This window comes from Anomaloglossus baeobatrachus, chromosome 5, assembly GCF_048569485.1.
Source record: "Anomaloglossus baeobatrachus isolate aAnoBae1 chromosome 5, aAnoBae1.hap1, whole genome shotgun sequence".
In the NCBI taxonomy this organism is placed as follows: domain Eukaryota; kingdom Metazoa; phylum Chordata; class Amphibia; order Anura; family Aromobatidae; genus Anomaloglossus; species Anomaloglossus baeobatrachus.
This window is the reverse complement of record NC_134357.1, coordinates 514,061,804-514,074,504: the sequence shown is the minus strand read 5'-3', so window position 1 is coordinate 514,074,504 and position 12,701 is coordinate 514,061,804. Positions and strand designations below refer to the sequence as shown.

Genomic DNA, 12,701 nt, shown 5'->3' with positions numbered 1-12,701 from the left:
CGGCGCTGCTGCTGGCACAAACAGAAAAACGAGCAATGCTGCATGGAGCGAAGAAAGGGGAGTATAAACGTTTATTTTTTGTGTGCCACAAGATGCAGGCCATATACCAGGATGGAGGTATATAGCAGGATAGGGGCACATATCAGGATGTGGGCATATACCTGGATGCGGGCATATACGATACCTGGATATGGGCACATACCAGGATGGTGGACATATATACAAGGATGGGGATCATATACAAGGCAGGAGGTTCATTACTAGGATGGGTTACCTTAGTGGAGATTTTGGGGACATTACCCCCCATAACAGTGTCAGCAGCAGATCCTCGCCCCATAACAGTGTGTCATGACTAGAGTTAAGCGGATCGGCTATAATCCGGGGCCGACGGATCCGGAAAGAGAAAGAGAAAGAGAAAGAGAAAGAGAAAGAGAAAGAGAAAAAGAGGGAAAAAGAGAGAAAGAGAAAGAGAGAGAGAGAGAAAGAGAGAGAAAAAAAAAAAACGGACCCGGATCGTGCACCACGGATCCCGGGTACTGGTCGGACTCGGATCGGAACCTCGAACCGTGCGGATCCGGATTTTTCAGATCCGGGTCCGCTCAACACTAGTCATGACCACATTTTTTGCTTAAAATTTTATTTTCCTCCTCTGAAACCAGGGTTTGTCTTATGGTCCGGTGCGTCTTATAGTCGGAAAAATATAGTAGGTGATTTTGCTACTAGACAAAAAAAAATATTATATTTTATCATAAGCAGTAAATAATATTTGTATATATCACACACCGCCCTCATTTTTTCTACATATTTAGGTGATTTCACTCCCTACCCTGGTTTTAATAATTTTAATTAATTCAATAAAGAATTTTTTATAATTGACCTTTTGTCGGTTTTTCTTTGTGAATATCTTATATGGTTTTGTTCCGATGGTCTCATCATCAATGTCCAATTACACTCCTATACACCGTGTGCAGAATTATTAGGCAAGTTGTATTTTAGAGGATTTTTATTATTGATCAACAACTATGTTCTCAATCAAGCCAAAAGACTCATAAATATCAAAGCTTAATATTTTTGGAAGGTGGAGTGGGTTTTTTTTTAGATTTGGCTATCTTAGGAGGATATCTGTTTGTGCAGGTAACTATTACTGTGCAGAATTATTAGACAACTTAATAAAAACCAAATATATTCCCATCTCACTTGTTTATTTTCACCAGGTAAACCAATATAACTGCACAAAATTTAGAAATAAACATTTTTGACATGCAAAAACAAAACCCAAACAATTAGTGACCAATATAGCCACCTTTCTTTATGATGACACTCAACAGCCTACCATCCATAGATTCTGTCAGTTTCTTGATCTGTTTACTATCACCATTGGGTGCAGCAGCCACCACAGCCTCCCAGACACTGTTCCGAGAGGTGTACTGTTTTCCCTCCCTGTAGATCTCACATTTTATGAGGGACCACAGGTTCTCTATGGGGTTCAGATCAGGTGAACAAGGGGGCCATGTCATTATTTTTTCATCTTTTAGACCTTTACTGGCCAGCCACGCTGTAGAGTAGTTGGATGCATGTGATGGAGCATTGTCCTGCATGAAAATCATGTTTTCTTGAACGATACCAACTTCTTCCTTTACCACTGCTTGAAGAAGTTGTCTTCCAGAAACTGGCAGTAGGTCTGGGAGTTGAGCTTCACTCCATCCTCAACCCGAAAAGGTCCCACAAGTTCATCTTTGATGATACCAGCCCATACCAGTATCCCACCTCCACCTTGCTGGCGAGTCCGAGTCGGAGCTCTCTGCCCCTTACTGATCCAGCCTCTAGGCCATCCATCTGATTCATCAAGAGTCACTCTCATTTCATCAGTCCATAAAACCTTTGAAAAGTCTTAGATATTTCTTGGCCCAGTCTTGACGTTTTATCTTATGTTTCTTGTTCAAAGGTGGTCGTTTTTTAGCCTTCCTTACCTTGGTCATGTCCCTGAGTATGGCACACCTTGTGCTTTTTGATACTCCAGTAACGTTGCAGCTCTGAAATATGGCCAAACTGGTGGCAAATGGCATCTTGGCAGCTTCACGCTTGATTTTCCTCAATTCATGGGCAGTTATTTTGCGCCTTTTTTGCCCAACAAGCTTCTTGCGACCCTGTTGGCTATTTCCCATGAAATGCTTGATTGTTCAGTGATCACGCTTCAAAAGTTTGGCAATTTCAAGACTGCTGCATCCCTCTGCAAGACATCTCACAATTTTGGACTTTTCAGAGCTCTTCTGACCCATTTTGCCAAAGGAAAGGAAGTTGCCTAATAATTAAGCACACCTTATATAGGGTGTTGATGTCATTACACCACACCCCTCCTCATTACAGAGATGCACATCACCTGATTTACTTAATTGGCAGTTGGCTCTCAAGCCTATACAGCTTGGAGTAGGACAACTTGTATAAAAAGTATCATGTGATCAAAATACTCATTTACCTAATAATTCTGCACACAGTGTATATCTATAAAGTCTATTTAACAATATTAAATATAGGGTGTTTGTTTATATTTCACGTCATAGGGGACATTTCATGACACCTTCTCTCCATCTACCTCATCATCCTGAGGAACATCGGGATTTTCTTGTTTAATGTCCTGCAGAAGACGAGGATGGGGACATCTTTCTGGTGTTGTCCTCTTACTGGATAGAACTGGAGGAAACACATACAGGGACTTTACATTCTTTACATAGAGATAATTATAGGCCGTGTATATTTAGTCCTGTCTATTACCTGGTGATGTGGGGGGCTGGGGAACCGCCATCATGACGTCCTTCTCCAAATCTTCGCGTCCTTCTAAATATTCCTACTCGTCTATGGAGACATACATGGTAACTTCCTTACATTACATCATATAGCAACCTGACACATACAATGATACCGTCATTCCCTCGATCTCTTCATATGGTCATTGATTAGCTGTAGTGATTATAGGTTCCTCAGCACTCACCAGAAAAAACAGACTGGCAGGGGACACAAGCAAATAAAACATACATATGTATTAGGCCACACACCACAAACAGTTTGTTCCACACAATCTGCAGCTGAATATGTTTCTCAGACTCCTCTTCCATATCACTAATTCATGTATCTTTTACTGAGACTAGAATCAGCATTCACAATACTGAAGGAGATATTCATTACACGTGAGATGAGAAATATCTACTTCAGGATGAGGACGACATCTTCATTATCTAATACAGCTCTATAAACATATTTGGCCAGAGTGCGTCACAAACTACATTACCACCAGCAGCCAATATGAATGTTTCCCGTCTTCCCCAGGCTGAAATCTTATTGTGTCCTATCAGGCAGATGCTGTCTGTGTTACACAGCTAGCTCGGATTGCTATAAGTTATCAATGTAACTTACAATGTAATGTACCAGTGATGGTGCTGATGAATGTGTGGCACCCCTGAGGCTTCAGTCGCCACAGGGTACTGCACCTCACTTAAGGTTTGGTATTCATCCTGTATCCAGAGGAGGTCGGTACTGGTTTCACAACACACAACTCATACACACCATCAGGTTGCCCTCCCTAATGGGGACCGGGTTAGGGTCAGGTCTTAAAGTAGTCACCAACATGTGGGGCTGCCACCCACTAGTGACAAGGAGCCAGGTGAGAAGCAGCCACCAGAGGGAGTTAGGAGCCAACACAACAGTGAGGGATTCTCCAGCAGGAGAGGGGTCAGGTTTCCCAGTGGCTCTGGTGGGACGCAGGAGAATACGGTCGCTAAGGTAAGGGGAGAGCTTAATTTCTCCTTCAGGAACCGCACAGTGCAGGGAGCAGAATACTAGGGTGGAACATACTTCAAGTGGTATCACCAAAATCTGCAGGCCAGGGGGATTGTAGGTCCTTCTGGCCACCACAGTTCCCAGAGCACAGTGCTACATAGGGTCCGAGGTCATGATCTAAGTCAGGCCCCACCAGAGACACGCAGCACCTGCATACGGGACAGGAGTTGACTTTTCAAGAACCGGGTCCCCAAGTTGCTTCAGGCCACTTGGCTCCACCTAAAGCGGCACAAGGAGGAAGGGCCCCATCGATCACCGTACTGGTTCTGACCTCCAACAGATCCGGGATCAATTGGAGCCCATCACGGCGGTGACCGGTATCATCTAGCAAACTAGAGCTGTGAGTAAAGAAACCTGAAAACCACAGAGACTGTGACCGCCAGTCCTTGCCGGCGCCTTCGCCCCGTGCATCGGCACCAACCATCACTAACACCTAATCATCCTCCCCGGGGCCCGCTCCACCTGTGGGGAGCAGGAACATCTCAGCTGCTACAACCATCCACCCCGAAGGACAGCGACAGCAGTGGCGGCTAATCCCTGGCCACATTGCGCAGGTGGTGTCACAAGACAAATCCTCCCCATCATCAAACCCCCCCTATTATTGTATGCCTTTGGGCCACAAAGTCGGGCAGTGCCACCTGTGACATCCCCAGACCAGACATCACCAGGCCTAGCGACGAGTAAAGTTAATCCTTTGCCCTGTGGGTGCTACAAATGTCTTCTAGCTGATATGTTAGTCCTCCTGTGAGGCTCAGTGTATAAAAAAAAAAAATAAAATAAATAATATTTCTGATTTTCATCCAGAAAAGTTGGACGAGCGTCATGCGCATGTCATGTGAGTGCGTAATTTTTTTCTTGCTGAGCATCTGTGACATCTCTATACGTTTTTTTCTCAGCAGCTATTTAAAAATCATTTACAGGACCATTTATAGTGTTTTATGCTACAGAATAGTAATGTGTCCATAAAAATGTGTGTGGAGGAATGGCGATGCTATGGAAACATTATACTGCGTGTGATGGAGAAGTAAGCGGCCCCGTAATTTTTGATCTATACGCGTTTCCAATCTTTCAGTGTTGGGTAATACAGTCATATGACAAAGTTTGGGCACCCCTATTAATGTTAACTTTTTTTCTTTATAACAATTTGGGTTTTTGCAACAGTTATTTCAGTTTCATATATCTAATAACTGATGGACTGAGTAATATTTCTGGATTGAAATGAGGTTTATTGTACTAATAGAAAATGTGCAATCCGCATTTAAACAAAATTTGACCGGTGCAAAAGTATGGGCACCCTTATCAATTTCTTGATTTGAACACTCCTAACTACTTTTTACTGACTTACTAAAGCACTAAATTGGTTTAGTAACCTCATTGAGCTTTGAACTTCATAGGCAGGTGTATCCAATCATGAGAAAAGGTATTTAAGATGGCCACTTGCAAGTTGTTCTCCTATTTGAATCTCCTATGAAGAGTGGCATCATGGGCTCCTCAAAACAACTCTCAAATGATCTGAAAACAAAGATTATTCAACATAGTTGTTCAGGGGAAGGATACAAAAAGTTGTCTCAGAGATTTAAACTGTCAGTTTCCACTGTGAGGAACACAGTAAGGAAATGGAGGAACACAGGTACAGTTCTTGTTAAGCCCAGAAGTGACAGGCCAAGAACAATATCAGAAAGGCATAGAAGAAGAATGGTGAGAACAGTCAAGGACAATCCACAGACCACCTCCAAAGACCTGCAGCTTCATCTTGCTGCAGATGGTGTCCATGTGCATCGGTCAACAATACAGCGCACGTTGCACAAGGAGAAGCTGTATGGGAGAGTGATGCGAAAGAAGCCATTTCTGCAAGCACGCCACAAACAGTGTCGCCTGAGATATGCAAAAGCACATTTGGACAAGCCAGTTACATTTTAGAAGAAAGTCCTGTGGACTGATGAAACAAAGATTGAGTTGTTTGGTCATACAAAAAGGCGTTATGCATAGAAGCAAAAAAAACATGGCATTCCAAGAAAAGCACTTGCTACCCACAGTAAAATGTTCGGTGGAGGTTCCATCATGCTTTGGGGCTGTGTGGCCAATGCCGGCACCGGGAATCTTGTTAAAGTTGAGGGTCGCATGGATTCAACTCAGTATCAGCAGATTCTTGACAATAATGTGCAAGAATCAGTGACGAAGTTGAAGTTACGAAGGGGATGGATATTTCAGGAAGTCAATGATCCAAAACACCGCTCCAAATCTACTCAGGCATTCATGCAGAGGAACAATTAATGTTCTGGAATGGCCACCCCAGTCCCCAGACCTGAATATCATTGAACATCTGTGGGATGATTTGAAGCGTGCTGTCGATGCTCGGCGACCATCAAACTTAACTGAACTGGAATTGTTTTGTAAACAGGAATGGTCAAATATACCTTCATCCAGGATCCAGGAACTCATTAAAAGCTACAGGAAGCGACTAGAGGCTGTTATTTTTGCAAAAGGAGGATCTACAAAATATTAATGTCACTTTTATGTTGAGGTGCCCATACTTTTGCACCGGTCAAATTTTGTTTAAATGCGGATTGCACATTTTCTTTTAGTAGAATAAACCTCATTCAAAAAGGATTCAAATAGGAGAACAACAAGTGGCCACCTTAAATACCTTTTCTCATGATTGGATACACCTGCCTATGAAGTTCAAAGCTCAATGAGGTTACTTAACCAATTTAGTGGTTTAGTAAGTCAGAAAAAAGTAGTTAGGAGTGTTCAAATCAAGAAATTGATAAGGGTGCCCATACTTTTGCACCGGTCAAATTTTGTTTAAATGCGGATTGCACATTTTCTGTTAGTACAATAAACATCATTTCAATCCAGAAATATTACTCAGTCCATCAGTTATTAGATATATGAAACTGAAATAGCTGTTGCAAAAACCCAAATTGTTATAAAGAAAAAATGTTATCATTAATAGGGGTGCCCACACTTTTTCATATGACTGTATGTATCTATCAGAGGAAAAGTAACAGAAAAAAAAAAGGTTTTGTTTTTAGATGGTGGCACCACAAAAACACCTAAATATTCCCAATACTGAAGGGGTTAATGCTCCCTGCACCCAGTAATGGGGAGTCTCCACACCCCTCCACCTGCAGAGCTGCACACTGGATATATGGCTGCTCTGTGCTTACAGGACCTGTGATGATATCACATTATCCATACAAGAAAGCTCAGAGCCGCACACCTGTAGTATTAATGTACAGGAGCACAAATAAGCTGTGGTGATATATAGTCATACACGATGGGTCAGCACACCGCCATTAATGACTACATGAATTCCTTCTTCTATACACGTATAAAACATGAGGCTCTTAGTTACCAATTTTATATCATCATCAAGCATGAAATCCATCCAGCCAGGACAAGCTGTGCCCAATGTGGAGGCCCCAACTCCAGGGACTCACCTCTCTGTGCTTACCAAGGCCTCAGACTGACAGGGGAAGATAGAGGAGCCATGTGTGACTGGGAATAAACCAGTGTGGGGTTATCTGGGAGGATAAAGGAGCACAGCCCGAGAGAGCCACACTCGGTATTACTACAAGAAAGCTCAGCAAGGCCCCGCGCTCCTCATGCAGGTGGACACATAATGGTCATTAACAAACAATATAAGCAGAAAAACACACAAAAAAAATGATAAAGTGTGGACAGGACAGAACCATGTGTGTATGAAGCTGATATGAGTGTGTATGAGATGGATGGGGTAGAGTCAAGTATGAATAAGGTGTACCCATGTGTGACCGGGGTGGAGCCATGTATGTATGTGCTGGAGGGAGAAGAGCTGTGGGTGTATGAGGTGGAAGTGCCCACGTGGAGTACAGGACAAGACCAAGTAGGCATGGGGCAGAGGCAGGCTCCATGTAGGGGGCCAGGCATATGGGTACACTATGTAGGGGCGGGGGGCACTGTCTGGCTACCCTGTGTATAGTGCAGGGGCACCACCATGTGGGTACACTATGTAGGGGTGGCTATGCTGTATACAGTGCAGAGACACCGCCTTGTGAATATGCTATGTAGGGGTGTCATTGTGTGGCTATGCTATATAGAGTGTGAGGGCACTGTCATGTGGGTACACTATGTAGGGGGTATCGTTGTGTGGCTATGTTGTGTAGAGTGCAGGGGCACCATCATGTGGCTACTCTATGTAGGGGTGGTGCTGTGTTGCTATGCTGTGTAGGGGGCATTGTTGTGTGGGTACACTCTGTAGGAGTGGCGCTGTGTAGAGTACGGGGGCACCGCCCTGTGGGTATTACTGTCATGGAAAGGAGCTGTGTGGTACAGCTGAGGACATTTATTTGTGTAATAGAATTCTGCTCAAATTATTCAAATCTCCATTTTGTCCAGGACGTACATTTTCTGCCCTTCACTCTTCATGGTCTGCGGTTTTTTTTTCTCACCTAGCATCTGTATGACATGTGAGTGTCGTGCGAGTGTATAGGTTTTTCTCATCAAGAATCTGTATGACATGCGTATGTAATGCCGTGCGATATTTTTCTCGCACCCATAGCAAATCTGGTGCAATATACGCAGCCATACGCAGCATGCTACGATTTGAGCTGATGAAAAAATAGCAGTAGGATACTACCTCATTAATACTGGTGCAAGTGCAATCTGATGTTTTATCGGATCGTACTCGCACATGAAAATCGCAAGTGGAAAAGAGCCCTTAGGCTGCAGTCGTAAGGCCAAATAAACCGGACCGCAATGTAGTGACGCACCCCAGGGCCTTAGGGTACTCGGTCCCGGGCCTTGAATAACGGGGTCGTATCACGGGTGGCCATTGCCCGGTTCTGTGACCCTGGGGGGGGGGTCGCTTAAAAAGGGGGAAAAGTAAAAAGGGAAATGTTTTTCGTGACACCACCTGCGGTATGCGGCTATGTGGGGAAAGCCGCCGCTGCAAAGTCTCTCACTGCTGGGGCTGGTGGTATTAGGCAGCTTGGATGTTAGGGCTCTCCGCAAGTAAAGCTAGGCCCCAGGGGAGGATGATGGTGGTTGAAGTAAGGTGAAAGTGGGTGATACAGAGATGTAAGAAGAATTCAGACAACACAGGGTGCTGCCATTTAACTTGTGCTTTTGTGAAGCCCCGCCGGTGTTGTATCAGTGCATACCTTCAGGGACTCCACGTAGCTGGTGCTGGTCACAGGTAGGGAATCTTCAGTTTTGATCGTGACGCCACTCTCAGATTTGCGGTCAGAGGGGACCGCCACTGCAGATTAGGAGGCACCTGGGGCTGATGGTGGGTGCAGTCGGGTGTAGTAGCCTCCTGAGAGTGAGGCAAGCCCCAGGGCCCTTTGTAAAGCTGTAGAACCACAAGTCGCAGAATGACCACACACAGGCAGAGTGTCTTTCAGGGTTTTTACTCACTTCAGGTGGCAGGGTGAGTAACCCGGGCGTAGCTGGGATGAACCAGGTGGGAACCAGGTATCCTTCCGGCTGACTGTATGAGGGTGACTACAAACTCGCCTTCCTTAGCCCTTGGTGGTTTGGGGTGACCCCGACTTTGAGTCCCTATGGGGGTCACCCAGGGAAGATGCTCCAAGCCTCTCTCCCCTTCTTGTGTTGCCGTGTGCTTGTTCCCCGGGCCAGGCCACTCCAGCCTCTTGCCTCCTGTGACCTATGGGCCCTACTTGCGGTTACGTGGCTGCGGCTTTTGGTTGTTGTGGTGTGGGCTGTAAGAGCCCCACACCGGCAGGTTTAGCAGGGAAAGGTGAATCTATCCTCGCTTCGGGATCTGCCGCCCGGTTGGGCCTGGTGCTCTCTAGAAGTCTCCTTACTTCCCACTCCGTGCACTCTCTAGCTGAAGCTGGCTTTCAGGCAGCACTTCTAGTTGACCGTTCTCCCCCGTCTGTAGTCACTGCGCGGGCGCTGTTAGACAGCATCAGCCCCACAGGTCTGCTCCTCACTGAGCCCTATGGAGTTCTCCGCTCTAACTGACTCACTGCTCCTCCTCTCCTGTTCTTGCCTACGCCACCTAGCAACCAGACTCTCCACCACACCCCTTGAGAGGAGATGGAGGCTTTTAACCCCCTGCCACTATTCCAGTGGAGGTATAGGCTTTGCCCCCTCCTGGGATCCCCAGGGGTCCTCTCATGGGTACATGTGTGAGACCTGATCACTATGCGCCTGTGTTCCACACCCCAGTCAGCCATCTGGATTACCTGTATTGTACTGTCCCCAGCATGGGTGCAGTACTCAGTGGTGCCTGACCAGGTCAGGGGCGCCACATTCCCCCTTAGTTATCACCAGCACGTCCTCGGGCTGCAAGACAACATTTTAAAAATGCATAAAACATTAAAACATGGTAAAACATTTTAAGATCACCAGTTATCGTACATCACCACCCTCCACCCACAAGTCCGTTAACCCACCCAAAACCCTCTCAGGAGGCAGGTCACCGGTCCTGTTGGTAACCAGGTCTGGGCCATCCGTTTCCCCAGACCTTTCCTCCAATCTTCCTCTCCCGTTGGCCGCGGCTTCAGCCACTTCTGGCAGGATGTAGAGGCGGCTTTCATGGGCTGGTGGTTTCAGGGTATACCTGGCCTGGTGGATCCGCGCCTTCAGCCTCTTCTGGCAGGATGCAGAGGCGGCCTCCACAGTTGGTGCTGACCAGGTACCCTCTTTGTGGTGGTGAGCCAAGGCCCCATAAACAGGCGTGCTCTCTGGTCGCAGGTGAGCCAAGGCCCTTTTCTACGGACGGGCCCCCCTGGTTGCAGACGAGCCAAGCCCCTAAACAGGCTGGCCCTGGTGGTGGTGCCACTGGTGTAACTATTTACACTGCGAGAGTTTGTGGCTATAGCAAGTTCATAGCCTTAAGGTTTATAGTTTTCTCACAATAGTTTTTGTGGGCACATTACTTGAACTTGAGAACGTTGCAAAACAAACTTTTTCAAAACTTTAACTGATAACTTCTTTCTTTACTTTACTCCTCCATTTCACCAGGGCGTGGGCATGTAGGGCACCGGCACCTGTGACTTTCTTGCTCTCCGTCGTCGTCCGTGGTTGTTTCATCTGTAGGATCTTTGTCTGTGGTTGTTTCATCTGTAGGTTCTTTATCTTTCCTTTCTTGGTCTTCGTCTGTTTCTACATTTGGTTCTTCATCTCTGTCTTGTCTTTCTTGTCTTTCTTGTCTTGGACATGGTGCTACGTCTAAGGCATAGTAGCCCCTTTCTCCTTGATGTAAGGTGAACTGTACTAAGTCCCCAACTTTCAGATTTCTGCCTGAATGTCCTCTGGGCAGGTGGGCTTGAACATCTCTCCGATTTACGAATATGCCCTCTTTTATTCCTTTCACTACAATGAAGCCGTATCCGCTTTTCAAGTTGAAGTCCTCTACTATTCCTCTGTAAAGGGGTCCTCTAGCCTGGGCTTTGGACCTTCTTAGGCACCTTTTCTCCTCCAGGTCTCTGGCTGTGACCTCCCTCTGCTCTGGAGACTGTGGTGTTGGAGGACGCTTTGATCTGCTGCGCCGTGTCTTGCGGGCTGGGTTCTGCGAGGTGCAGCTTACAAGCTCCCAGGTGAGGCTTTGGGGCAGATCTTCCTCAGCAGAAGGTGTCAGGTCTTCCTCCTCCCAGCGGGAATAGGGCAGCATCTCCGGCTCTGGGTAGGGGTCTGCTGCGGTTGGCGTCGGAGTCAGCCCCTCAGCTTCCTGGCCTCCTCTCCCCCTTAGTTCTTCACTGCACTCTGGTTGTGGCAGTGCTGGGGATGGGCTCTCTTCAGCTGGTCTGGGCGGTGGGCTCTCTGGCGCGGCTGCAGGGGTTGCCTGAATCTCCTTGGGGGTATGCGGAGGGAGCAGGTACCGATCCACCATCTCTTGCGGGAACTGGGCCTCCAGATCAGCCTTCAGCTTCCAGTATTCGGGGTCCTCTCCTATCAGGGTCTTCCTGGCAGGGACCTCTTTGATCTGGGGAGCGGTGTCTGCTCTGGCCTTGCAGGCCGGGGAAAATAGTGAGGTAGTCTTCTCTTCTTGGCGGGCCGCGCCCTGTATGGCGGCGGCCTGGTCTTGGCGGGCCGCGCCTGGCATGGCGGCGGCCTGGTCTTGGCGGGCCGCGCCTGGCATGGCGGCGGCCTGGTCTTGGCGGGCCGCGCCTGGCATGGCGGCGGCCTGGATCAGTGTCGCTGTTGCAGGGGGCTCTGTGCAGGCTGGGCTGGACGTCGCTGCAGCGATCGGAGCTTGGCGGGCCGCACCTGGCGGGGCTGCGGCCTGGTTCAGCATCTCACTTGCGGCGCGGACGAGCGTCGCTGCTGCGGTGGGGTCTTGGCGGACCGGGTTCAGCAGGGTGGCAGCCTGGGTCAGCGTCACACCTGCAGCACGGATGAGCACTGCCGTGGTGGTCGGAGCCCTGCGAGACAGGCGGGGCACCGCTGCGGCGGCCTGGATTTGGCGGGCCGCTTCTAGCGTGGCTGCGGCCTGGTCCAGCGTCGCCGCGCCGGGCGCCTCTTCTGGGACCGCGGGCGTGGCAGCAGGGGCCGGGGCACTTGCGCTGGCCGGGGCATCACTCGACTCACCCATCTGTGGCAGCATCGGGGTTTGCGTCGTCGCCGCTCGGTCTGGCAGGCGTCGCGCGGCTCCCTCCTCGTAGGTCCGCACCGCCGCAGCCATCTCCAGGAGCTCCGTGCGTTCTTCCCTGAGCTGTCGCACAATCCTAGCCTCCAGCTGCTCACAGAAAATAGCAAGCTCCCGGCACCACCAGGCAGCGGAGCCTGGCTCTGGATCTCTGCTCTCAGACGCCATCTTCATTAGCAAGCTGCTGGCTTCTCTTCTGCTCCGCCGTTTCTGGACGCTTCCGCTTTCTTCATCAGCGAGGTCAGAACTCTGCAGGGGATCTCTGGGT

At 48.2% G+C, this 12,701-nt stretch overlaps 2 protein-coding genes across 4 annotated transcripts in view; both read right to left on the bottom strand.

Moving 5' to 3' along the window:
* Positions 1–12,701, bottom strand: part of LOC142312863 (uncharacterized) — a 402,852-nt gene that overhangs the window by 155,695 nt on the left and 234,456 nt on the right. The window lies entirely within an intron of this gene.
* LOC142312022 (uncharacterized) overlaps positions 1–12,701 on the bottom strand; it is a 34,371-nt gene that overhangs the window by 9,054 nt on the left and 12,616 nt on the right. For 2 of the 3 annotated variants that reach the window (XM_075350895.1, XM_075350896.1), the window contains 2 exons: positions 2,773–2,853; positions 2,594–2,691 (listed from right to left, as the gene is read on the bottom strand). In XM_075350895.1, the coding sequence (XP_075207010.1) occupies positions 2,594–2,691; positions 2,773–2,806 (132 nt within the window). In that variant the 5' untranslated portion in view covers positions 2,807–2,853. Of the gene's footprint in view, positions 1–2,593; positions 2,692–2,772; positions 2,854–8,978; positions 8,998–12,701 lie in introns of those variants that run through there. The other variant, XM_075350897.1, reaches the window with a different exon arrangement.